Source organism: Micropterus salmoides, unplaced genomic scaffold (assembly GCF_014851395.1).
Source record: "Micropterus salmoides isolate LMB-PRFRI ecotype aquatic unplaced genomic scaffold, ASM1485139v1 Ms_hic_scaffold_2, whole genome shotgun sequence".
In the NCBI taxonomy this organism is placed as follows: Eukaryota; Metazoa; Chordata; class Actinopteri; order Centrarchiformes; family Centrarchidae; genus Micropterus; species Micropterus salmoides.
Window position 1 is genome coordinate 5,767,508 of NW_024041150.1, and position 26,327 is coordinate 5,793,834.

The window sequence follows — 26,327 nt, forward strand, 5'->3', positions numbered from 1 at the left end:
TTTGTCTCTGGAATCATATCCGTTACGATCGCTACTGTAGATGTTGTGTTTTTTATTGTTTGTATATGTGACTTTTAATTACGTGATTTTCTTTTAAGCCAAAGACAAATTTCCACTTTTGAGGACAATAAAGATCCTTTAATTTAATTTAATTTAAATGCCATCAGAGCAGTCCCTCTTTAACTTCAATAAGTTTCTGAAAACTCATCTCACCAGAGAACACTTCCTCTTACAACACCTCTAACATGCACTTCCTGCTCTTCTTCTACTATCTCCTTACAAGTCTCTTGTGTCTGCACTATTCGTGGTATTTACCCTGTTGATGCTGTATGCGTTATTAGCTCTTACTAGTATTTACTGTTGCTCGCAGATCTCTCACTTCACTGATGCCTGTTGAATGTAGATGTAACTGTGACCTGACAGTCTCCACATCAGTGTGTGCTCGCGTGTCCAGAAGGTTCCCTGACCTTTAGCTGCAGCCAGAACAGCCAACAGGTGTTTGGCCTCTTCAGTGACACAGTAACCGAATCGCACTGTGAACCGAGGAAACACCACAGGCATGCTGGGTAATAACAGTGTGTGTGTGTGTGGCTATGATTATGAATAGTTATGGTAACAGTCACAGACCCCCCCTCCTCATCATAGCTTTGTAATGCAGCGACTGCTAAATGTCTGTCCTCTTCACTTTAAGCCTCCTCCTCCTCACTAACACTCTCTATTCTCGTCACTCAGCGGTGGAAGAGGAGCTCGAATCTTATATTAAAGTAAAAGTACTCGATATGCAGAACGGCCCTTCTCAGAATAATGCATAACTGGATTATAATCCGCTGCAGCTGGTCAAGAAGGAGCTCATTTTAATGACTTTATAAACTTAATCTATAATAATATTTTTTTATCCCTTTTATTTTATTGTATTTTACTAATTTTATATTAAATTTTCATGCTCTTATCTTGTTTTTGTTTTTGTATTATTCTTTACACTTGTTAAAGCACTTTGTAACTTGTTTTTGAAAAGTGCTCTACAAATAAGGATTATTATTATTATTATTAATATCAGCTGATTCATTTCTTGTATTATTAATCTGAATCTGTGAAGTAACAGAAATGTGGTGAAGCTAAAAGTACAATACTTGTAGTGGAGTAGAAGTGTAAAGTAGCAGGAAATGGAAATACCGCCAGGGACAATTTAAGAGGAGACACGCCACTTAAAGAATCCTAAATAGAATCCTATTGGGAAAAGCCCGCAACGCCGAAGATGGCGGTTGTACGCACATGTCCCGCCCCTCCTGCAAGACAGCCAATCGTCTGCGTTTTAACTGCCGAGCCGGGAAACACATTAAGCCAATCGTGTGGTTCCACTAGCAGGTGTGTGACCAGATCAGAATATGTCTGCCAAAATACTGCGTGAAAAGGCGGCAGAATTAATTGCAATATGTGTTATGGCAGTGGTTCTCAAAGTGGGGTCCGGGGACCCCCGGGGGTCCTTGAGGAGGTTCCAGGCTGTCTCCACAACATCAGTTAGCTTAGCGTTTGTTCAAGCGCTCTGGCGGGATGAGGTCGGTGTCGTGTAGGGTGACCATACGTCCTCTGTTTCCCAGACATGACCATGATTTTTTCTGCTCTCTACAGTTGCCATTCGGCCCCGCCTTCTCGCACGCCACCATTTATCGGTCATGTACACGCCCCTTCACGCAAACACTGATCAAACTGCTCAGTCATCGCCCTCAGCACCACAGTAACAGCCAAGAGACAGAGCAGCGGCACATGGCGCCTGAACACTGTAAAAAATGGCCAAACTCAACACAAACAGAGGAATTACTTTAAAGGTTCCTGTGTTTTCGTCTCAGTTGGGATCCGCGTGAAGCAGAACGCAAGAACTGCAAAATCTGGTCCATACGAGTCAGTGTCAAATAATAATAATCTCCGCAAAACATATCACTGCAGCTGAAGGAGAGATTCGTCAGTTAAAGGTGTTAAAAGCTAAACTCCCGCGTCCTCTTGTTGAAAACCAATTGTTTTTCAAGCCGTTACATGGCGGGCCAGAAAAAAGTCAGATTATTTCAAATCACGTGCACGTTTAACTCAGTCGGGACTCCCGTTAGGTAGGTTGTAGAGGTGTGTCAAGCAGGCCAGAGACTCTTTCGATTGTCCTTCAGTACTCTTCAAAGTAAAAGCTTTTAAGAAACTCAACATGAAGCATTTCTCGCGCTTTTATTTTGAGTAACTGTTGCTGTCATGACTGAGATCTATTTCAGCACCAGCCGCTATCTATTTATTTAGTTTTTATTTTTCTGATTTCAAAGCAATCTGGCCAGATATTATTGCCGGTTCTGGTCTAAAATAACCGCCTGGACAAAGATGCTGACTTTGGTACCTCACAGTAAAGCTACTCTCCACCACAGATTATTTATTAGTTTGACACTGAATGTTCTGATGAGCCCACTTTTCTCCTTTTCAGGGTGACTTGTTAGCAGCGCTTTCTCGTCCCTGGTCACGTACCCCGCAGGCCGGCCCGCCTGCATGGCCGCCATCTCCCTCAGAGTGTCCTCTGAGTACAGGCCGATGGGTGAGTTATACTGCTTCCTCTGAGCGGGGCTGACCGCCGCTCTCCCCCCGGGAGAGTCTGCCTCTGCAGGCCCGGAGGAGGCACTGCAGGCCGACAGGCGGCCGTTCACCTGCACTGACTGATGGAGCAGGAAGGAGGGGGTGGAGACGGGGCGGGGAGGGAGCAGAGAATGTTGGGTAATAACTATCAATATCTGATCAATATGTTTTATAGACAAGTTAGAATGTAAAGGTAAATGTTTGACTTTTCCAAAAATCGATCAAGTTATTTCCAAATGTGATTATCTGAGTCTCGCCTGTAACAAAAAAAAAATGTTTTTTTATATTTTCAATATTCATATACATTATTATGACCAATATCTCCTCATGTTTCTGGTCAGTTCATTCATAAAGCTGAAAAGCGTTTATATCATACAGACCTCAAAGATTAATTGATTGTTTCCAGGGATTAAAGATATTGATCATTTTTATTTATATGTTTTATATATTGTGTCTTTCTTCCTGTGGCCACCAGGAGGCGGCAACTCATCATGTTGAACCAGTGGCGTTCCCCCTCAGTGTGTGTGTGTTATCTCTTTTCTTTTCTCAGAGCACAACTCATTCACGTTGGCCCACTCTGAAGTATCCAGGTTCTGACTCTCACAGAGAAAAAATAAATCTCTATATGTTGCAGACAAAATGTGAATTATCCGTAGTGGCGCCCCAAAAAGACACAGCAGCGTTTAAATCAAACGTCTGCAGGAGTTCAGAGACGCTGAGGAGAAAAATGTAAACAGTGAACACATGAAGACGAGTAATGTGACGTGTGAAAATTCATTTACAGATTCAAACAACGGGAAGATTGCAATTTCTTTAACATTTGAGCTATTCTAACTATGTTTATCAATCAGACATTCATGCCAGAACTCCAGGGCCGAAAAGTCAAAAGAATGATCTCCTTGACACTTTTCCTTGACCTTGATGGAAAACGTCATGAGGTCAAGGGCTGAATCCGACTGCCCTTACTCTAAGCTGAGTTAATTATGCGACGGCGGATGTTATTGACGTGGCTCTGATGTGGTGAAACTTTCTTTTTATCGAGCATTATACAGACATTCAGCTGGTAGAGACGTATCAATGAAAGGAAATACTGAAGATAATAAAGTGTCTAAACATAATAAATCGCACATAATAAAAAATCATTATTTAAAATATAACGTTTACTTTTTTTGGACATTTGAATTGAATTCAACCACAAAAAAACCCATTAAGGCTTACTTTACTAATGTAAAACTTCCCTACTAGAAATATCAGATTCACCACGTCACTTAATGATGCAAATTAGGCATAAACGAGAAACCAGGGCTTGCGAAAGGTTCCTAGGTTCGTATCGAATATGCACCAACAGGCATCGGGGGAATCCGTGTGCTATCTTGGCTTGCAGTCTGCAAGGAAGAGGTATGATGCGAATTCGCGACAGTCGGAACAACGTGACTTAACTAACTCAAGTGAAATGACGTTTTTCCATCACCAGTACCAGCTCGCCTCGACTCGGTTTGGCCCTGCTCCGTTTTCCATTGCAGATAGTGGCCCTCAATGTAGCTTGTCGTCATAACAACGCCACACACACACAACAGCCGCAACGTAATGTTCACTGCGACACTGCGATCCACACCGCTTTCTCGTTTTTAAGTTAAAAAGTTTCAACATTCCTCAGGATGTAAAGACAGATAAGCGGTATGAAAACCTTCCAGCTGTGTTTTCCTCTGCCGTTGTTGCTGCAGCGGTCTGTGCGACGGCGGGAGCAGAGGGCTCTGTGAGCGGGCGGCTGGCCGGCCTCGCAAGGTTGGCGCAGGTTTCCCCCGCCGTCACTTCTCGTAAAACTGTCAATATCTGAAATCTACACAGCTGATTTCTCACCTCAAAACTTCTCAGAAGTGGATTTAGTGATGAAATAACGTATGAAAACTGTAAAATATAAATTTTCCTGCTGCTGGCCTCTGTCTGGTGAAATGATGATGCAGTGAATAGTGACGATTCTCTCTGACCAATCAGCAGCCTGTGTGTAGTTTCCCTCAGCTCGCTTGGAACCTCGACGGAGGTGATACAAAAAGAAAGGACCTGGAACAGGTACAGGTGCAACATTTCCACAGTGGAAAGCCAAACAAAGGCGAGTCGAGTCGAGCTGGTACCGTGCGGTGGAAAAGGGGCTAATGTTGACTTTTTGTTTCACACGGGGAACATCGGTCTCCAGACTGAAAGTTCGGTTTCTGTCGACCCCTTCACCTCCTCACTCTGACTTTTCTCATCCTAAACCTACCTTTGGCGTCCATAAATGAAGCTACAGGGTTTCCCTCCAGAGCGTTACAAACTGACGCCAACGGGTCTTGACCATGCGTCCATATGTGACATATTGTTCTAAACAAACTTCTCTGAGCAGGGGCAGTGACGACATAGACCGTGCGTTTCATATCTCTGTCAATATATATTTACATCACTTGTCTTTTACACCAGCTGTTATCGCCACTTAGATACTTCGGGTCATTTCACTCCTAAAGCAAAGAAGACTATTCGACAGCAACTCAAATGCATTATGAGGTAAGTTACCTGTTGGTGAGGGATCATGGGAATAGCGGCGTCGATTCTCGGTGTCGTCATGAGAACGGGACGCTTCGCCCTGCAGGAAGAAAAGAAAACAGAGGCGGTGAAATAAAAAGTTCTCCTGACGAGCCATTAACTTTCACATGGTGTGTTCGGAAACATTTCCCAGTCGGTCAAATAACTTTTTTCTTCCACGAGAATTTCTTCTTCTACATTTTCTTACTTTGGTTCCTGTAAATGAGGAGCTGTTTGAGTTCAGTCAGTTCAAGATTAAATAATTGGAATAAAAAGTAATATGAATACACAGAGACCAACAAGACTTTATTTTATTGGAATAATAAAATAATAGAAGTTTAAGTCCAATACACAGCAGGACACAGACAGAAATACAAACAATTTAATAAAATATAAAATATAATATAAATAAATGCATAATATTTAATATATATATATAAAGGTTCAGTCCTTCTTCTTCTTCTTCTAACATACGTAGTAAACGTAGTGATGAGTGTCTGCACTGCCTGAATTCTACCAGAAGTAGAACAAGAAGATCGTAGTGACGAGTGAGCTGCACTAATTTATAACAAAACATCAGATTTTAGTGAATGAGGCACAAACTAAATGCTGTCAGAGATAAAACCCCAAACCGAGAAATCCAGCCTGCAGCTTTATTAAGAAGCTTGTTACCAAGATAACAATTCTTTCTGTGTCACACAGCAGGAGATCTGAACATGTTATTGATCATCACACAAAACAGTACTCGTGCACGGTGCTTCTTTTGAGTTCGGTTCTCAACTGCCACAACTTTCATAACCGCTGTTCCAGATTTCACAGCTATTGAATAATCAATTCCACGTGACAGCGTGTGAAGGTGTTTCATCGATTTCATCGGTTTGTTTGAGAGCCCGAGTGTTCTGTAACATCAGTTACTTTACCTGTGAAATCCCTCCCTGTGTGGGTGAAACACTCTGTTTACTCTTCAGCTGAAGGACACAGAGAGAAGCAACACTGAACGTGTGTCAACATCCTCTGTTCACAAGAAGCTCCTGCAGAACGAAGGCGGCGACAGGAAAAGCTTACAGAAGAGGAAGAGGAGGAGGAGGAGGGTCAGAGGTCAGAGCACACTCACTGTGAGTGTCACGGTCAAAAGCTCAGACTAGAATCTGAATCAGGTTTATCTAAAAATCTGAAGTACTAATACCTCACTGTTAAAATACTCACAGTTACAGTAAAAGTATGTGAGTATAATCAGGACTTAAAGTGTTAAAGCAGTAAAATGTTGGGGGCAGACCAGGACCGGATCGTCCCTCGCCGACACCGGATTATCTTCCTCCGACAACCTCCGAATTTGCACATCGTAAACAAACCAAACACGGCGACACTAGCAAAGTAGCAAAGTGTCATTTCTTTAGTGTTGTCACATGAAAAGATATAATCAAACATTTACAAAAATGTGAGGGGTGCACTCACTTTGGTGAGATACTGTATACACATCAGATACTTTAATGTCGTACCTCCAGCTTTACTGCATTGAGCACCGATGTCCTTATTTGTGATGTTCGATTCTAGTGTCTCCTTAGGAGAATATTATATGTTTATTTAACCAAATAACGCTCTTTTTTGTTAACACCGAGTGCCTGTAGTTCCTCCTCTCTGGCTACATATGGCCCCAACAAACCCTACAGGTAAGTCAGAGCACACTGTATGGTGCCTGAGAGGTGAAAGCAGGAGCTGCTGCACACTAAGCACAAGGAAGTAACTGAAGGTGTCCACTAAGTCTGACATTGGGCCAACTTTTTTTGAAGCCGTGCCATGGCGGGCCAGAACATTATTCAGTCAAATTATTTCAAACCCTTGGATGGGCCCACTCATGTGCACGTTTAGCTCAGTTGGTAGAGTGCGGGACTCACGTTGGATGAGTTGAAAGATTGATCCTAAAATCCTGCCGACTTTCTTTTGCGCCCTTGTTAAACAAATTGATCAGCCTATAAGGACACTTTTTCACATGTTCGCAATAAAGCATGTGCCGCAGTGTGTGCGCGTCCCGGCGTTTAATCCGCACTCATAAACCTGCGGACACTTATTTTCATTTCCCTGAGGAAATTCAGGAGAATCCAATCACACGTTTACTGATGGCTGTTTTAGAGGTGTGTCAAGCGAGCCAGAGACTCTTTCGAATGTCCCTCAGAACTTTTCAAAGTAAAAGCTCTCAATAAACTCAATATGAAGCATTGCTGCAAAAAAAACAACATTCTTGCGCTTTTATTTTGGAGGCACAATCATTTAAGAGGAAGTGATTATGTGAGTAACTGTTGTCATGCCTGAGATCTATTTCACCATCAGCTGCTATCAATTTATTAATTTTTTATTTTTCTGCTATCAAAGCAATCTGATCAGCAATAGGGCCAGATATTATTCTGGCGGCCAGATCGCTGGTGTACACCATCAGCTGCTCTCTTCTGTCTTCTGGAATATGGTGACTGGACACTGATTTCTTTGAGAATATCAATCTAAAATGATAAAGGTGAGTGGAAAAAACACCCTAAAACGTGCCTGGATTCCTACATAAAAATAATAAATTTTTAAATAAACAAAATATCATCACAGAGTACGGTCTATACCTGCTCTTTAATGAAGCGCTGTGAGATAACTGTTGTTATGATTTGGCGCTATATAAATAAAATTGAATTGAAAAGATATGTCAAGCGCAAGGTAGAAGGATTTGTGTTTCCATATTTACTTGGTCATGGTGAGTGCCAGGTTGTAGTTGGCCATCTTGATCTTGTTCTGGGCCTCCAGGTGAGTCATCCCCTCAGTGCTGACGCCGTCGATGGCGACGATGACATCACCCTGGACCAGGTTACCCTGCGCCGCTTTGCTGCCCGGAGTGATCTGTCCAAACACAATGAAAAAGACTTTTAGACACTAATCTAAGAATCTTTAATCAGACACATGAAGAACCTGCTGGGATTCCACTGTGGAACATTTTGGATCTGTGGTTGGCTTGAAATTTATTAATAACAAGAACAAATCTGCGAGTCAACTATTAAAAAACAGAAAACAGAAACAGGTTGTGTTTGTATGTCACCTTCTTTCAGGATCGAATGTAGGTTAACATGTGGGATGAGTGTGTCCAGTAACACACAGCACAGGTCAGTGCTCACGTCAGGCTCCATCTTTTAATCAATTACTCATGAAAAGCCGGATGGAAAAGGTTTTCCACGAAACAATCAATCAATGGGTAAAGAGTTAAGTTGTTATGTCGGCATGCTAAAGCCCCCTTAATCTGAAAATCCATTCAAATAAACCAAAGCATCAGAGATGCCGCAGAGCAGCTACGACGTCACTTGGTAGATTTTAAAATGGTGCAAATCCTGAATGGAGCCAAACATAAATCTTCACCTGGTTTCTTTGGGATGAACCTGTTCTTAACTCTTTGTACCTGCGACAATTAACAACAAAAGTACATGGTTAAGTTTAGGAAAAGATGATTGTTTGCCTTAAAATTACTACAAAACTTATGTGACTTAAATTCAGTTAAGTTACGTCACGCAACTAAAAGGAATCAATCAGGATCACTTTTTGTTTCACACAGGAAACGAACACCCGTGTCTTGAGTGAAAGTCCAGTTTGGTCCCACCCGTCCACCTCTTTACTCAGACATAGCAGTACTTTTAGCCTTGTACAATGGCGCTAAAGGGTTTCCCCCAGAGCGTTGAAAGGCTGCCTCGTCCGCCGGAGACGTTACAATTGACGCTCTGTCAATGAGAACAATGGCTGTGCTTTGAGCTAACATCAGCATGCTAACATGCTCTCAATGATAATGCTAACATGCTGATGTTTAGCAGATTTACCATGTTAACCATCATAGTTTAGCATTTTAGCATGCTAACATTTGCCAATTATCAGTAAACACAGCTAAGGATGATGGGAATGTAGTTTTTTTGCGGGTAATTAATTAAAGCGATGGCCTGATGGTGAAGAAGAAGAGTCAGAGGATTGCCAAAGTTATTACAATTCATCCTGAGGTAAACATGAAAGTCTGAACTACATCACAATCCATTCATTAGCAATGTTATTATTGTTACGAAACTAATGAAATAAGAAAAATATAAAAACGAGGCTTTACAAAAAACAATAACAGAAACAGTCTGTTTACAAAACTAAAATAAAATAAACTAAAATTACACAGTAAAAATCTTTAGATTTTGTCTTTGTCGGTTTATTTCATAGGGCCGACTTGAGCCTGGTATTTTAGGTGGATATGAAATCAATATTCCAATTTCTTAGCTGTGCCAGAAATGTTTTAATTTAGTCCACGCCCCTCGCATCTAAACTAATCAAAACTAAATTAAAACTAAGCATTTTCAATGAATAAAAACTAAACTAACAAACCTGCTTCACTTGCTGCTTTAAAATCTGATTAATTGAACTAAACTGAACAAACAAAAAGTCAAAACTAAATGAAAACGACTGAAAATTGCAAAACTGTAATAAACTTGTCCAGTAGTTGTTGAGATATTTCAGTCAAAACATCACAAGTGTAAACCTTTTGGAGGAGCTAGATGAAAAGTCAGAGGATCCCCAAAGTCAGAGCGATTCGTCCTCTGGGGAACATGAACGTGAAAAAATTTCCATCTGGACCAAAATGGTGGACCGACTGACCGACCGACACGCCATCCATCCAGTCATGCCGCTAAAAAAAAGTGATTGGAGGGGATGCATGAGTGAGTGTGAACCTCCTAAAGCAAAGTGAGAGGCCGCACACCGTGGTATGACTTCAGATGTTTCCCCTGCAGGACCGTCGGCTCCTGAGGGAAACATTTCAGCGGGCTGACCTCGTGACCTTTCACTTACAGGGCCGGTCTGGAACCCAGAGGCCTCTGTGGCGCCTCGAACACAATGACGAGACACAAGTGTTCATGCCTGAGTGTTAAAGCCTGGACAGCTGTCCAGACACCGCCAACCCCCGGCCGAGTCACATTCACTCTGCCCGGTCGATCACTTCTCCGTGACCCCTCTATTTCCATCCACACCAAAAGAAAATGGTTGTCAAAGAAGGAGGTGACGGAAGAGGAGGAGCGCGGTAATGTGGAAAGAGGAGATGCTGGTGGAGATGGAGGAGAAAATGAAGTGAAGGTGAGGTGTGTGAGGAGATGGAGGAACAGGAAGGGCAGGAAGTTGGAGAAGGAGATGTAGGAAGAGAGGAAAGATAACATGTTGTCCTTCAGAAGGAGCAGATCCTTTCTGCATAGGATGGGTTTTCATGTACGATAAAAGATGAGCAAGAATATCTGAGGATTACTAAGAGTCTCTAAAAACTCCAATCATATCTTTTAATTTCAACCGCGTAAATGGGGAAACGTCAGGAAAACAGACTTATCATGGTGGCTCATGATGAACTGTAATAACTTTGCCAATCCTCCCTTCATGCAGCGCCACCATCAGGCCATGGTTTTAATTAAAAATTACATTCCCATCATCCTTAGTTGAGTTTACTGATAATTAGCAAATGAACAACACCTGGCTGGTTTGTTCCTCCATCTAGGTGCTATTGTTATTTATTTATTTATTTTTTAAACGTTTGTTGTTTTTAAGTAAGACAAACATAAATAGTACTTTGTAATTTATTATTTCATGCATGAAAGGGTTAAGTAAAAGTATGTAAGCATAATCAGGAATATGTACTTTTATTTTATCTTATTAAAAGTAAAATTACTCAATGCAGAATGAAAAACTTGACTGTTATTTTATTATATATTATATCATTATTCCTCATGCATTAATTTAAAATCAGGATTTTACAGCTGTAGTTGGTTGAGGTTGAACTATTTTCTATCAGACTGAGATTATGTAATGATTTTTTTCTACTATGGATTAATCTACTGATTATTTTCTCCATTAATCAATTGATTGTAAAAATTACACATGCTTTATTGCAAACATGTGAAAATATTGAGAAATGCTGTCACAGTTACTCAGAGGCCAAAGCGACATCTTCACAATGATTGTTTTGTCCAAACCTCAAAATTATTAAAAATACATTAAAATAATTAAAAGGAATTTACATATTTGTGAACTATGAAATGTTTTTACATGAAGAATGACTTAAACTACTATCAAATAGTCAATTTTTTTATATAATTTATAACAAAATGTCATCTTTTATAAACTCGAGAAAAATACAAATACATCTAATTTGTACTTAGGTACAGTACTTGAGTAAATGTATTTATTACTGTGCACCATTGGAAACCAGTAAATCCGGCGATGGCCGTACGTCAGCTTTGTTTTCAGATGGTGAGTCTGTCCTTTAACCATCTGCCTGTCTGTCTGTCAGGAGGAGAGTCTGAACAGGCTGCTGGGAAACAGGAGGAGGCTGCAGGATTAACAGAAAACTCACTCACACACACACTCACACAGTGATAAAGGTTAAATTGCACTCTGACACTTCTTCTCTTGCTCTGACTCATCCGGCTGACATTTCCTGTGAATGCGGGTTAATGTGCGTGAATGAAACCCCACCCCCTGGAGACGAGCTGTTAGCTGCCGCTGACAGTGACAGACAGCAGGGAGCCAGTCCCAGTTTACACTCTGCTCAGCTTACTGGTCCACTTCCAGTTGGAAGAGTTCCTGCACCGAGGACGGATCACAGAATAAATCCGGCAGAGCTTCAGAGCTGCTCCTGAAAACCATCCAGCACACCTAACTCGTCACATAGGGACGCTTGGTCAAGACCCCTTTGGCGTCGCCCTGAGCGCCCCTATAGAGTTGTTTTGTAATGTGAAGGGCTCCACAGTCAAGTTAGCAATAATAAATATGCAACATCCGGTCAGACTTTCAAAATAAAACTTGTTAATGTTGACAAATGTTGCAATTTTGAAACGGCACGTTGTGAAACGTTGTGAAAAGTCTGAGGCTGTTTCTCAATACCGAGTTCGCCAAGTTCAGACTTCTGTACTTTAAAGGTCGGACTTGGCAAGTTCGGCTCGGGAGTACAAACTCCCAGGAACGGGAGCATTTGGAACAGCAGCAGACTTGATGACGGCCGGACCCGTTAGCGGGCGGGACCTCACATCTCCGACAAAGTCGTAGCAATTTTTTAAATCAGCTGTCTTGAGAAATCAACCATATATTTGGAGTTTAAACAAATATATTCCATAAAAAACTCTTAAAACTACTATATGTGACACAAGAACAGCTACATACGTAACTTACGCTACATACGTAACTTACGCTACATACGGAACTTACGCTACTTACGTAACTTACGCTACTTACGTAAACTACATAACTTAAATAAAAACATTCAGTATTGACTTGTTTCACACGGGAAATGAACATCTCCTGGTTGAAAGTCCAGTTTCTGGTAGCAAATTTGCTGCTTTTCACCTGTGAGAACGGCGTTCGGTTCCTGTGCAGAACAACATTGGTTTCTTTTGTTTAATACAGTTAAGTAGCATTAGCTTAGCTACGTAAGCTTCATAGTGTTATCGTTAGCGTCAGTCTTAAAGGTGTTGAAAGCCCCCTGTAGCCCCTAACCCTTACCCTTAGGGACCTCATACTAAAATGTCAGCTAGCACAAACTAGCTATTCACCCTTCCGTTTTGGCAGAAACACAAATCAGAGGCGCTGTAGCTTAGTGGTTAAAGCGCCTGTCTCGTAAACATGAGATCCTGGGTTCAACTCCCAGCAGTGCCTTGTTGTTACAGAATTGTTGAAGTCTACAATGTTTAATCCGTTACGTTGTGAGGATCCAAGATATTATTAGACAGAACACGGCTGTTTTTCATATTCTTCTTTTTATGGAGAATTTTAACGGGATCATTATCGGCATCTTTTAACGGCGATTGTCACCCTCCAATATATCTGCCAGTTGTTTGCTCACTTGACTTGAATTAAATTTTTTTAAATCTGTAGGCAAGATGGCGACTGTTGAGGGTGAGAAGTGTCCAGCGTTGTACACTCAACCTTTTGACCATCATGAGTACACCACCCGGGTTCTCATACTGCACTGCTTTTTACCATATTTGTCTGACTGATCGTACTTATGCACTTAAAAGTACACGTGACAATTGGAAACATCAGCTACACAGAAGCTACCCCCCAGTGAAATGTAGCAAGCTAAGCTACAGCAATATGGCAAAAGTTGCTTGTAACTAAGCTACTTTTAATTTTTTAATATTTTATAGTTAGGTCAATTTATATATATATATATATATACACTCACACACACAGTACAGGCCTAGTTTATATTGAACAAATCTCTCATCTCATTTCATGGAAACTCTGCCATCCCGTCACACAAAGCAATCCCAGTCCCGGCTGTTCTCATCTGTGACACCACGATAGTAGAACAAGCTACCACACGCCATCAGAGCGGGGGCGTCCCTCTCTTCTTCTGCACTGGGGCATTGGGATCTTGTTATTAGGACCAGAGGTAAGACTGCCCCCTAGTGGTCCAACAACACCACTACCAGCAGCAACTTAGTTTTCCCAGGAGGTCTCCATTCCGGGTACTGGCTAAGCCCAAACCCGCTTAGCTTCGGTCAATCAGCAGTACGGCTGCTGGTCTGGCCCCTAGCTCAGACAGAGGCGCTGTAGCTTAGTGGTTAAAGCGCCTGTCTTGTAAACAGGAGATCCTGGGTTCAACTCCCAGCAGTGCCTTGTTGCTACCGAATTCTTAATGTCTACAATGTTAAATCCTTTATGTTGGGAGGATCCCTGCTGAGATATTATTCATATAAAATAAGATGTAAAACTGCCAGAGTATTTAGCCCTTTCTGACTGCATGGTATGTGTTTGTTGTGTACATCCTGGACAGGGGAGAGTGGGGAGAGTTAAGGTGTCTTTACAGTGAGGACATGACAGTAAGGTCTCCAACTAAAATATGTACACATATTGTAAAATGTGAAGTCAGGGCACATCTGGAATGTGAACGCGGCCGTTGTGTATCATAATGATGTGCTACTCACAGCACCATTACTGTAAAAATCTATCAAATTGACCAACTGTATAGAAAACGTTTCAGCTCATAACGTGAAGTAACACGGCTTTAACGTGAAGCTACTTTGCTAACTAGCTTACCGAGACGAGTCGTCATCATCCACAGAGACACAACATTACGTCCTCTTCAGATGCTCCGGTGTTTCCAGGAGAGCTCAGCTTTGCTGCAGTTTACGACCTTTCTGGCTGAGTGAAGAGTGAAATGCTGCCACACCTTGGTTGTGAAGGTGTTACTGCAGCTCTGATGTTGTTATAGTAACTTTACTGTTCACATCACTTTACTAAAATATCAGCTAGCACTAAGTATCTAGCCTAAGTACCTATTAATGTTAACTCAACAAACATTTTGGTTTTCATACCACCATTCAGAGGCGCTGTAGCTTAGAGGTTAAAGCGCCTGTCTCGTAAACAGGAGATCCTGGGTTCAACTCCCAGCAGTGCCTTAATGATGAGGACCCTAAATTACTTTACATTTATTCATTTAGCGGACGCTTTTATCCAAAGCGACTTACAATTGCTATACATGTCAGAGGTCGCACACCAGTGAAGTTCTTGGTGAATAACTGAAAAGTCACATACATCTTTAAATGTTCGTCTTTGATATGACTGAATGTTTAATTGGAAGGAAATCAGTGCTCACGCAGGCGCTGTGGCTTAGTTGGTTAAAGCGCCTGTCTAGTAAACAGGAGATCCTGGGTTCAAATCCCAGCAGTGCCTTTGAGCAAGCTCATTTTTCAACACACTTCCTCAAGCTGTCTTCCCAACTACAGGCGTTTAGAGTAGATGACTAGTAGATGTAATTTCAGGATGAGGGGGGCGGGGGTCTTGGCAGATCTCACCTGGAAAACCCTGCCCTACGTGTCTAAGGGAAACCGGTTCCTGGTTGTGGGTTTTGGTGTGTGAGGCTCAAAAATGTAAACTATGTGTGCCTTTTTACCAGCTGTAAGATTTTCTTCACTGCCGTCAGTATAGGGATGCAGCGATTACCGGATTTCACTATTAACCGTGCTTTAAAACGTTAATTAATTGTAAAGGCTGCGCTACACCGAGTGTTTCTCTTGCACGGAACGAAACTGTGGCAACTTCCACAAAACGAAAACAAAGTTTCAGGAGCGGTGCACCAGCTGAAGTGTCCTGCTTATCAGAGGCTACTGTACACTGGCTAAACTATGGCAGAGGGGCCAAACTGTGAAGCTTTATTTCCACCAAAGAAACGGCTGAAGTCGGCAGTGCAGGGGCATTTCAGGTGCACTAAGTCTGACCAGGGTGTTACTGAAGATGACGGATCACCTGTTCAAAAACTTGCCGTTCAAAGGTTCCTGCTAAAGGAGCGAATAACTACATTAAACTTGATGCAGCACCTGCGGGATCTCCACCCGAGCATCGATGCCGAAACTCGATGAACGTGCAACGCTCACAGCGAGCTCGCATGCATGCCGCAGTCAAAGTAGTTGAACTTTAGCGCTGAGCAGCTTCCACGCAGTGCTGAAAGGGCCTTTATGGAAGACAGAATGTAGTCCTCATAACAATTTCAGACACTGAACAATTAACGTTACATCATGTTGCCTCCTGTCTGTGCTGAGAAAATGTTGCCAGGTGTAAAACGCTAACATACACCAGGAGCTTATAGACTTTCAGGACAATAGGCTACCAATTAACTGCATTTCAGTTCACACTGCACTCAATTTCTTTCAATCATTTTCACTAAAACATATGTTTGGATGAGAGCTGATAACGGTAACAGTTCAGTTTATTCCCCTCCTTTAAAACAATTTCCCCTGGTGGATAAAAGTTAATATTCCTCTTATATTAATAGGCTAATACTTACATATTATAGAAATATAACTGTTAATGTAATTAAATATTAAAAATCAACTTAAGTCATTACTAGTGTTGTGAAATTAATTAATGCATAATAATCGTAATAATTGTGAAACTGTGATTATTTCTCTGACAATAATCGTACCAGCAAATCTGTAATCATTGCATCACTATGTCAGTTAACTTGTTGGTCTCCGGTGCTGTAGCTTAGCTGGTTAAAGCGCCTGTCTTGTCAACAGGAGATCCTGGGTTCAACTCCCAGCAGTGCCTCAATAAAATCTGTGCTTAACTCAAAGTGACCTTTATGAATGAAACGGTACTGAACCTCTGTGTTCTGCTGTTTGTTTGCTGACTCCAGCTGATTTCAGGGTCACTCAGCTTCCAGATTAATTCAGCACAACCGACTGGATTACAGCGAACAAATGTTTGCAGAGTTTGTCTTTCAGGAAACTGCTCGCTGAGCCCGAACAATGTGAGGCCTGTCCAGGCTGCAGAGTGGCCTACTTTCACTCTGATCCATTCACACTGACCCACATACATTTTATACACTGACACACACACACTTCCAAGGTTCAGACCACAGAATTTACATATGCAGATCCCCTCCACGAACCCCGTGTCCACATCTACTCCCAGATTCTCTTCAGCTCTTTTGCTGAAAACAGCTTGAACTACAAAAGCATTAAGTAAAAAGTCCTGCATTCAAAATCTACTACTTACTACTTAAGTGAAAATACAGAAGTAATAGCAGCTAAATATACTTAAAGTATCAAAAGTAAAAGAACATTCCTCAGAATAAAATAAAAACAAAACCGGATATGAGAGTTGCTGTGGCTTGGTAGGTTAAAGCGCCTGGTTCAGATCCTGGTTTAAATCCCCAAAGAAAACACCTCCAATCCAAAGTAGGTTCCTCAGACTGTACACCACCAAGACTTTACTTCTTTATTATACAAGCCAACAGAGATCATGGGGGGGAGGGTCCCTGGTTCTGTTCGGCATCACATGAAGATAAGGGTTTAATAATAAAGGAGATTTGAAGATAGACTTTTACTCTCTGTTTCTCAGCTGTTCGAACCCAGATTTGTCTCTAACTGTCCGGTGGAGTTAATAATGTGAATCTGGATTTTATCAAACACACCGACCAACCAACCAGGCAGCAGTGACTCAGTAGGCCTGTGACAGTAGCTGTGAACAGAGTCAGAGGAGCAGAGAGGTAACTGATAACACCTCTGTGTGCAGGCTCACTGACCTTCAGAGGCTAAAAACAGCCTTCTGCCTGTCAGCAGCCGCAGACGCCCACAGCCACACTGCAGGCCTCGGGCTGCAGACCCCCCGTGCAGGCCTCGAGCTGCAGGCCTCGAGCTGCAGGCCTCGAGCTGCAGGCCTCGAGCTGCAGGCCTCGAGCTGCAGACCCCCCGTGCAGGCCTCGAGCTGCAGACCTCGGGCTGCAGACCCCCCGTGCAGGCCTCGAGCTGCAGACCCCCCGTGCAGGACTCGAGCTGCAGACCTCGGGCTGCAGACCCCCCGTGCAGGCCTCGAGCTGCAGACCCCCCGTGCAGGCCTCGAGCTGCAGACCTCGGGCTGCAGACCCCCCGCTGCAGGCCTTGAGCTGCAGGCCTCGAGCTGCAGACCCCCCGTGCAGGCCTCGAGCTGCAGACCTCGGGCTGCAGACCCCCCGCTGCAGGCCTCGAGCTGCAGGCCTCGAGCTGCAGACCCCCCGTGCAGGCCTCGAGCTGCAGACCTCGGGCTGCAGACCCCCCGTGCAGGCCTCGAGCTGCAGACCCCCCGTGCAGGCCTCGAGCTGCAGACCTCGGGCTGCAGACCCCCCGCTGCAGGCCTTGAGCTGCAGGCCTCGAGCTGCAGACCCCCCGTGCAGGCCTCGAGCTGCAGGCCTCGAGCTGCAGGCCTCGAGCTGCAGACCTCGGGCTGCAGACCCCCCGCTGCAGGCCTTGAGCTGCAGGCCTCGAGCTGCAGACCCCCCGTGCAGGCCTCGAGCTGCAGGCCTCGAGCTGCAGGCCTCGAGCTGCAGACCTCGAGCTGCAGGCCTCGGATTGTAGGCTGGATGCTGGTCCAGGCAGTATAGACAAATGTCAGGGTGCTGTGGGTGATAAGTGCAAACTCTCCACGTGTGCAGATATATGTTGTACCGCTCAGATCACCTGGAAAAGTGCAGTACATAGCGTCAGCTAAATGTAAATGTAAATCACATAGCTTACCGACCCTTTCGGACAATTTCAGTCTGGTTGAAAATCGCACAGATCGCTCTCAAAGTCTTTCATGTTTTCAATCTACAGACTCAACGTGTTTTCATCATACGTGAGCTGGTGCCTTCACATGCTCTTTGATGGTCCCATTTCCAGAGTTGTGTAGTCGTTGAGAAAAATCAACATGACTAATGCTGCCTTGTCACGGTCAGCCATGTATTTTCGTTCACTTTCACCGTCATGCACCTGGAACGTTTTGAGGTCGGAAGTAAAACTTGTAAATTTCCAACAAAGCAGCATTATTGTTTTATCCCAAACCATGATCTTTTGCTAAGCCTCTCACAGGCTTCTAACACGAGGCTAAAGGTTATGTTTAGCCATATAATCTTGCTTAAATACACCGGAGAGATACATTAGTACACGTCTGCTTGATTTAGAGTATAGCAGCCTCCGGCCCCCGCCCGGAGGAACATGCCCCAGCAGCCGGTGAGCAGGATGCAGTGGGATCAGGAGCTCAGTGAGAGCTGAGTCAGCTCGATGTGTTACACCACGAGTCGAGTTACCGAGAGCTCGGCTTTCACTCGGACTGTAAAACTAAAACTATTAGAGCAGCTCAGCAGGCATGCAGAAAAAACACAGCACAGTTACTAAGGTTGTTCATGGCTGCAGAACAGATGAGTCAGCATATTATAAGTATCAGAATCAGAACAATGGTTGATATATGCCACCAAGGGCGTCACTTTGTGTGGAAAAGCGGTAGGGGCATTTAAGGGCTCATATTAGGGGTATTACAAAACTCTTACTCTGATGCTATTTGAAAGAAATATTCATATTAACATTGCATTTCATGTTTTACTATTGTGCAAGTAAACCTTTCTCATAGAATTTGTATTTTTTATTTAACATTTTCTTGTTGCAAGTTGCTAATTTTCAGAAAGCTTTTTAGCAAATGCTTTCAAAAAGTGGTGGGGACATGTGCCAAGCGTCCCCAGTGTAAATGACACCTATGTATGCCACTGGTATGAAAATGCAGTTACTATGTTGAAGCAAGCTGGACTACAAACTACACACAGAGGTTTATCTGAGTGGATTTAAAACATGCAGGCACAATGAAATGCTAAAATGAATCTTAATCTGATTTTCTGACCTTAAGTTGCTGCAGACTCTAAGGAACATTCTGGTATTTAGTATTTAATCTGTTCTTTATTTATGTATTTGTATTTAATCTTCCCTACACTGTTATGACCAGAGAAACATTTCTATTCATTATTTGATTGTTTACAGATCTCTTACAGAACACATCTTAAGCTGAAGGTCAGAGTCAAAAGTCTATTCCTTGCAATAAAATAATATGCTACTTCCACCATCTTCACTGTTGTTCAAACAAACTTTCAGTGACTTCTCTCTGCTTTAAAAGCTGCTTCACCTGAACTCTTCTCTTATTGCGTGACTGTTGTATTCAGCTTCTTTCATACCCATAAACTCTTGTGAACATGCTGTCCTCACCTGCCTGCTGCACAAACTCGGAGCTCAGCTCAGTCGGCCCTTCAGAGGAGATGTCAGTCTGCTTTATTGCAGAGTTTAGAGATATGGCAAAGAAATGGGTACAGGACAGCGCAGGAGAGAGAGAAAAACCACATAAAGCCGGGATATCTGAGGCCGGCGACATCTCTCTGAGCTCTTATAAGAATGAGAAGTGATGTGAAATGTGATGGCGGGGTGGATAAGACTCTTTCCTTTGGTGTGAGAGACGTGGGTTTAATTCCCCACTGTGACACATCCACCATTGTGTCCCTGAGACACGTAGACACTTAACCCCTAGTTGCTCCACAGGCCTGTGACTTCTGACATATATAGCTATTGTAAGTCACTTTGGATGAAAGCTGCAGCTAAATGAATAAATGTAGTATAAAATGTAAGAAGCAGCCTGTGTGGGGAAACTTTAAAAATTAATCACGGTATGATGTTTTTATAAAAAAGTAAATAAGAGCAAGAAGACGTTTTCCACATTTGAAGCTGCAGCCTCCATAAAGGATTTTACTTACCATAGCTATCCAATCAACAGCCCATTTAAAAAAACAACTAAGTTACGAAAGTGCTGCACAAAAGATGTTAACACATAAAACACAGACAACACACAACCAGTGACTCAGAACACTAAAAAGACAAAATGAAGGCCACACGGCTCTCATTGTGAATTAAAAGCCAGGGAATAAAAGTACGTCTTTAGGCGAGATTTAAAAGATTCGAAGGTCGGGGGCCATTTTGACGTCTGGAGGAAACTCATTCCACAGTTTAGGGGCCTGGTTGTTTTAGGGACGACAAGCTGCAGCTGATCAGGAGAATCAGAGATATGAGGCGACAACCTTTTTGACTTAAATACAAACAATAAAATCTTAAAAATAATTCTAAAATGGACAGGCAGCCAGAGCAGTGAGGCCGTTTCAACACGTTCACTGAACGTACGTACATATTTAGCGTGTAGTTAGTATTTACATTCACAGTACGTTTGAGCCTGTACATGGCATTTGTTGACAAGAAGTAACATATAGAATACCACCCTAAAGAAAAATCGACTTATCAACAAAATATCCAGCGCCTTAATAATGTTCAGCCTTCCTCCACATGCGTCTGTGCACATGAATAAACCTGACGCCCAGCCCAGGGCAGCAGATTGGGACTGATTCAGCTTTATCTTCCCGTTTATCCCACAGTTTCATTTCTGCTCCCTGAACCTGCTGCTCTGAATCCGAGCAAACAATGAACCGCGGAGCCCAGAGGCATGATGGGAAGCGTCCGCCGTCCCTCGCTGCCACAAAAGCCTCCAGTTCTGGAAAAACGTGAACCCGTCCAGCGAGCGAAGCTGCTGTCACTCTGACGGCAGATTATCAGCACATGGCGACGCACGCAGAGACGGAGATATTTGATCCAACAAAGCTCGGGGTGTGTGTGTGTGGGCTCGTGTTGATTCACTGGGTATTAACATATTTGTAGTGAAAGCCTGCAGAGCGTGTGTCTAACAGGCTTTTCTGTTCCACATAAACACACACAGACAGTTCACAGCACAGTGCAGGGCGGCAGGACAAATCTGGACGATTTAAATCACCAAAATAAAACATGTATTTGTAACTGATTTTCACGCTGGAGGTCTAATAACTGATTTTCACGCTGTAGGTCTAACAACTGATTTTCACGCTGTAGGTCTAATAACTGATTTTCACGCTGTAGGTCTAACAACTGATTTTCACGCTGTAGGTCTAACAACTGATTTTCACGCTGTAGGTCTAATAACTGATTTTCACGCTGTAGGTCTAATAACTGATTTTCTCGCTCTGTTATTTTACCTGGAATGCTTTAATTTGAAATAATTTTGCCTGTTTTGTTCCAGCTCTCTGACCCCTTATATTTACGATGGATCTGGCGTCCAATCACAAGTAATGAGCTCCCAATCACAGCACAGTGGGGCGGGACTATAGCGATCAAATCAGCGGTCGAATTACAGTGACTAACTTCCTGTAGTTTTTAGAGCACCTGCATGCACCTGTCCTTTTCCCCAAACACACCTTTCTCTGCCTCGTATTCACAATTCATTCACACTTTTTGCAGCTGTGAGAACTTAATTTATCAGGATGGATGGGATGAAAGTCACACTTTAAAGCTATTGTTTTTATTATACATCTGATGCAAAATACTTTATTAATCCCTCAGGGGGGAAACTGCCACCGTACAGACACCACATCTCAATGCAATACAGAATAAAGGGACAGCACTATTCACAAGAAATAGTGAAAACAATAATGTAGCAGGTAGGGCTGACACGATCCATCGACAAACTTGAGTAGCACGATTACTAAAAAGCATCAACAAACACTGTTGTTGTTCTCCGACTCGTTAGTTTGGGTCGTAACGTTACAGTGGTGAGTTACACAGCTGATCCTGGACCAGGGGGCGCCGAGCAAGAAGTATTGATGAAATAATCTGTTGAATACATGAGTGATAAAATAATCAATAGCTGCAGCCCTGGTGGCAGGTTACATATGACATCCACCTGCATGCTGACAGTTCTGAATAGACCTCATTTGGTCACCTTGCCAGACTACAAAGCGGCTCAGAATCAGTGTGCAGTCTGGATTCGGGACTAAACTGGCGGATTTGGCTGGAAAACAAAAGTAAAACAGGTTGACAGTGAAAATGAAACTCTGCAGACGTGGAGGAGAGAGTGCTGTCTACGGCACAGCGAGCCGAGAAGGAGTTTCATCTGCAGCTGACAGGGAGGCTGAGCTGCACCTCGTCTCTCAGGAGATTTTCAAAGCTTTCCCAGTAATAAATATTGATGCTTCACAAACCTTGAAGCACATGTTTCCATCCACTGAGGTGGATCTCTGCCCCTCCTTCACTGGAGGACGACTGAATTAGATCACAAACTCAAACACCAGATCTTCTGTCACACAGGGAGGAGGCTTTAAACCTGGCACACATAAGCAGCACCACACTCAGGGCGGCGTTCACAGTTCCTGCTGTTACTTTCTGTTCACCTTGTTGTCTATCTGACATGCTGCATATATCTTTTTTTTGCTTTCAGAGGAATGTGCTCTGTAGGAGTCTGATGTGACAATACTCCTCGTCATGTATATAAACAAGATGTACTTCAGTTTCTTGTTCTCGGATGAAGATAAAGTTCTTGTGATATCAGCTGCGTCTTGAGATATCGTAAAATCATTTAACAAAGGTATGAACTCAAACGCCAAACTCTCTGATCGATTTGCTTCATTCAGTTTCTCTCCTGCAGTCAGTTCAGCTGCATCTTAGGACACTTTAGTTTCAAATTGTTTGATTACAAGTCGGCCAGGGAGCAGAAACAAAGACAAGAAACAATAAACAGTCCAGGTTAGAGGTGTCGTGCTCTCCCAACACTTTTCACCTTTCCAATGCACCTTTTCCTAGGACTTTTTTCACGAAACTACAAGTGTCGCAGAGCGGGTGTGTTACGGATACGTGGTGTCGTCAAAGACGCTGTGCACAAAGTTTTGCCTGATAGGCTCCTGACCTCCGTTCCTCTTTGAGATTTTTGCAGCTAAAGTTTCTATCCCCGCGTCGTCGTCAACCCCCGATGGTACGTACTGCAGTTATGGTGCATTCACATATTGGGCGATGAGACCGTGGATACAGAGCCATGAAATCACTTTAAATTTTTTTTGCCAGATTGATTTTTCTTTTTTCCCAAATTCTGTTTTCCGAAAAAAAATTTTTAGAATTCTGTGTTTTAAAGTTTAAGCACATTTTGTCATCAGAAAGAGTGTAATCATGTTATGGATGAATAAAATTTCAACAATTAAATCAATATCAATGAATTTGATGTATCATGCAAATATGTAGAAATATTCCAACGTAGGTGCAATTATTTATGGGCATAATTCACAGTACATGTAGTGCAGAGGTCACTAATAGGCGGACCGCCGTCCTCTCCGGACCGCCGACCTACAACCCATTTATTATTGAGACTTACTACCTCGTGACGGAGCGTTTCTATTTTAACCCCCCGCAGCTTTTCTAGCATTTACTGTACTGGTTTAGAGGACCAGGAAACTCACAGACCAATCGCATGTGCTCCAATCGTCTCATGTGACGCTGCTCAGCCAATCAAATCTGTGCATACCGATGCTTGCGAGTCGAGTCCGCGAGATTCACCAGAGACGTTTTGGAAACACACCCGAATTGAGGAGACGAAAGATAAAAGAGATTTCACATGACTTTTAATCAAGAATGTACAGATTTTTACATGTACATTCCTCCCACGGGCAGTTCAAAACCAGAATATCTCATAGATCTCCAATATGCTAGCTGGAGCTCACGTTTCTCACTGAACAACAGAAAGTAGGAAAGTGGTAGCTCTGTAAGAGGAAATGAAAGAGAAGAGGAGGCATTACAGCTGTTCATTTGTTATGATGTGTTGAGTGTTTATTATAAAATCGGTTAAGACTACACTTCATCACTTCAAGCTACATTTGATTTGACAGTCCGTTGTTGACTAAAAACATGTGTTGATACAACTATAGGTTATAGTACTGAATGATAACGCAATTTCGTCGTTTTGATGTTCCGGACCTTTGCTTCAGGAAATTTTCTCTAACTAGACCTCTTTGAAATCTAATTGAATACCCCTGATGTAGTGTAACAGTAGGATATTAAAAATACTTTAATTAATAAGGGATAATTCACAATAAATTAATTGTCCTATCAAACAGGTTTTACTTGACAGCCTCCGTATGCTGCTGAACACCCAGTATAAGCGGGTCTGACGGTCTTGCATCTGCCGATGTGGTTTCCCTTCGGAGAGTTTGTTTGTGGAGGAGCCGGTGAGCCCCGCCCTCCCTGAACACAGAGAGGACAGAAGCAGCGCTGTTAAACACCAGAACATCTTTTTTTATAGTCTAATTATATATATTGTCATTCTTTCCCCAAAACAATGGTTGGGACAATGTATCCTCTAATAACTTCACAACATCACATCCTGCAGATCTTCTTCCCAATCAACACGCCATGTCCACCGTCTGCGCGTCACTTATTGTCATTTCAGCAGGTCAGTAGGTTTCTGACTGATCTGCCGAATCCTGACAACAGCAGGCTTCTAATGTCTGGAGAAGCTAAATAGAGTCATCTGCACATGTGCTGAAGCTGCAATCCACAGCAGCTCGCAGAATGAGCCTCAACGCCTAAATCTCCAACAAGCAGCAGAGAGAAGGTCAAAGGTGAAGGTGTCCTGACAACAGATGCAGCAGATCCCCCTGTGAGACCAGGACGAGGAAGAACTGCAGAGGAGTGTTTGTGTCTCTGGTCTATTCAGAGAGATTAGGAGGTGAAACCAACACCAGCTCCAGTTTTAGGCCTCCGGCTCTGCTTTCGGCCTCCCTGATAAATCCTGGCAGCCGTCACACCCTGTGGGGGCCGCTGGGGGCCACAGGTCTCACCCTGACAGGCTTCACATGTGTTTTCAAATCATCCCAAAAATCAAAGTTCATAATCAGAACCACCCGCACATAACAGAAAAGAGGAATGACAGAAAACCGACCACAAAAACATCCAGAAACACCATATTTTACATTCCTGCATGTGCGTCTTGGCCAGCCGTTCGCTTCCATTCATTTCAGTTAACTAAGAAAATCAACCTGTGAGCTGCATGTCGACTCTTACCGTCAAAGTTGATGAAGTGGAAAATTCAAATTTACCTGACTGATTCATTTATTCATTCATAACTTTTCCTAAAATAAAATACATTTTCAAGCTTCTGAAAGCTGATTTTGGACAGGAAACAGTCGTCAATCTCCTTCTTCTCAAGTCATTTGTTTTTGTTACTTGAAATCTTTATTTTCTTAAAACAAGTGAAAACAAACTTGTTTTCAGTGCAGCGACCGGGATCAGTCTAATTTTCATAGATCATTTCTCTGTTGTTTTAAAAGGTTCTACACAATTAAAGCTACCTTGTTGTAATTTTTTAAACTTTATTTTGATAGTGGATAGGCGTGGTGACAGGATATGAGGAGGAGGAGGGTCATGCAACAGAGGTCCCCAGCAAACCTACTGAAACCCTTTGGCCATCAGGTCGCCTCGTTGTTTTTTGTTTTTTAAGAAAATAAGACTTTCAGGACTCAGAGACAGAAATGATTTGATAACCACTTTAGGAAGTTAGAAGCATGATGGTAAATGTTAAATTGGATGAACCAGCAGGCTCTCTTGCAACAAAGACACATCTTTAAACCAAACTGAGGCCAAACGCAGAGACAGCAGGCTGAGCTCAGGCGTACCTGCTGATGGAGGTGTGGCAGCTGAGATTAAAAGAAAACCAGCAGTTTCTTACCCTGGAGATGGTCAGCGGCATGTTGAAGTCCTTCCCCCCCTGCAGCCTGAAGCCCCAGGGGCCGGGGCCGGGCAGCGACACGGTGTAGGCGCTCATTCTTCCAGAAAACTAAAAAGATCCTCCAAAATGGACGACGGCGATTAAACCCAATTTTTTTTTAAACCCCACAGCTGCTGGAGGGATGGGAGGGAGGGCCGGTGCCAGGTAGCCTCTGAAAGGAGACAGAGAGAAGGTTATCACACAGGTGAGAGACGGGAGAATCAAACCCTGACATGAAAACTGGAAAATGTGTCAAA

At 43.0% G+C, this 26,327-nt stretch overlaps 1 protein-coding gene and 5 non-coding genes across 9 annotated transcripts in view; 5 read left to right on the top strand and 1 right to left on the bottom strand.

Annotated features, from left to right (window-relative positions):
- Nucleotides 1–26,327, bottom strand: part of LOC119913196 (LIM domain-binding protein 3-like) — a 65,780-nt gene that overhangs the window by 29,645 nt on the left and 9,808 nt on the right. For all 4 annotated transcript variants that reach the window (XM_038732549.1, XM_038732551.1, XM_038732550.1 and 1 more), the window contains exons 2-4: nt 26,032–26,242; nt 7,886–8,037; nt 5,152–5,221 (exon numbers count right to left, since the gene is read on the bottom strand). In XM_038732549.1, coding sequence (XP_038588477.1) covers nt 5,152–5,221; nt 7,886–8,037; nt 26,032–26,127 — 318 coding nt within the window. In that variant the 5' untranslated portion in view covers nt 26,128–26,242. The remainder of the gene's footprint in view (nt 1–5,151; nt 5,222–7,885; nt 8,038–26,031; nt 26,243–26,327) is intronic.
- On the top strand, nt 12,774–12,846 carry trnat-cgu. The gene has a single exon. It is a non-coding gene; the product is annotated as a tRNA-Thr (tRNA).
- Nucleotides 13,740–13,812, top strand: trnat-ugu. Its single transcript has one exon. It is a non-coding gene; the product is annotated as a tRNA-Thr (tRNA).
- On the top strand, nt 14,522–14,594 carry trnat-cgu. Its single transcript has one exon. It is a non-coding gene; the product is annotated as a tRNA-Thr (tRNA).
- Nucleotides 14,795–14,868, top strand: trnat-agu. The gene has a single exon. It is a non-coding gene; the product is annotated as a tRNA-Thr (tRNA).
- trnat-ugu lies at nt 16,169–16,242 on the top strand. The gene has a single exon. It is a non-coding gene; the product is annotated as a tRNA-Thr (tRNA).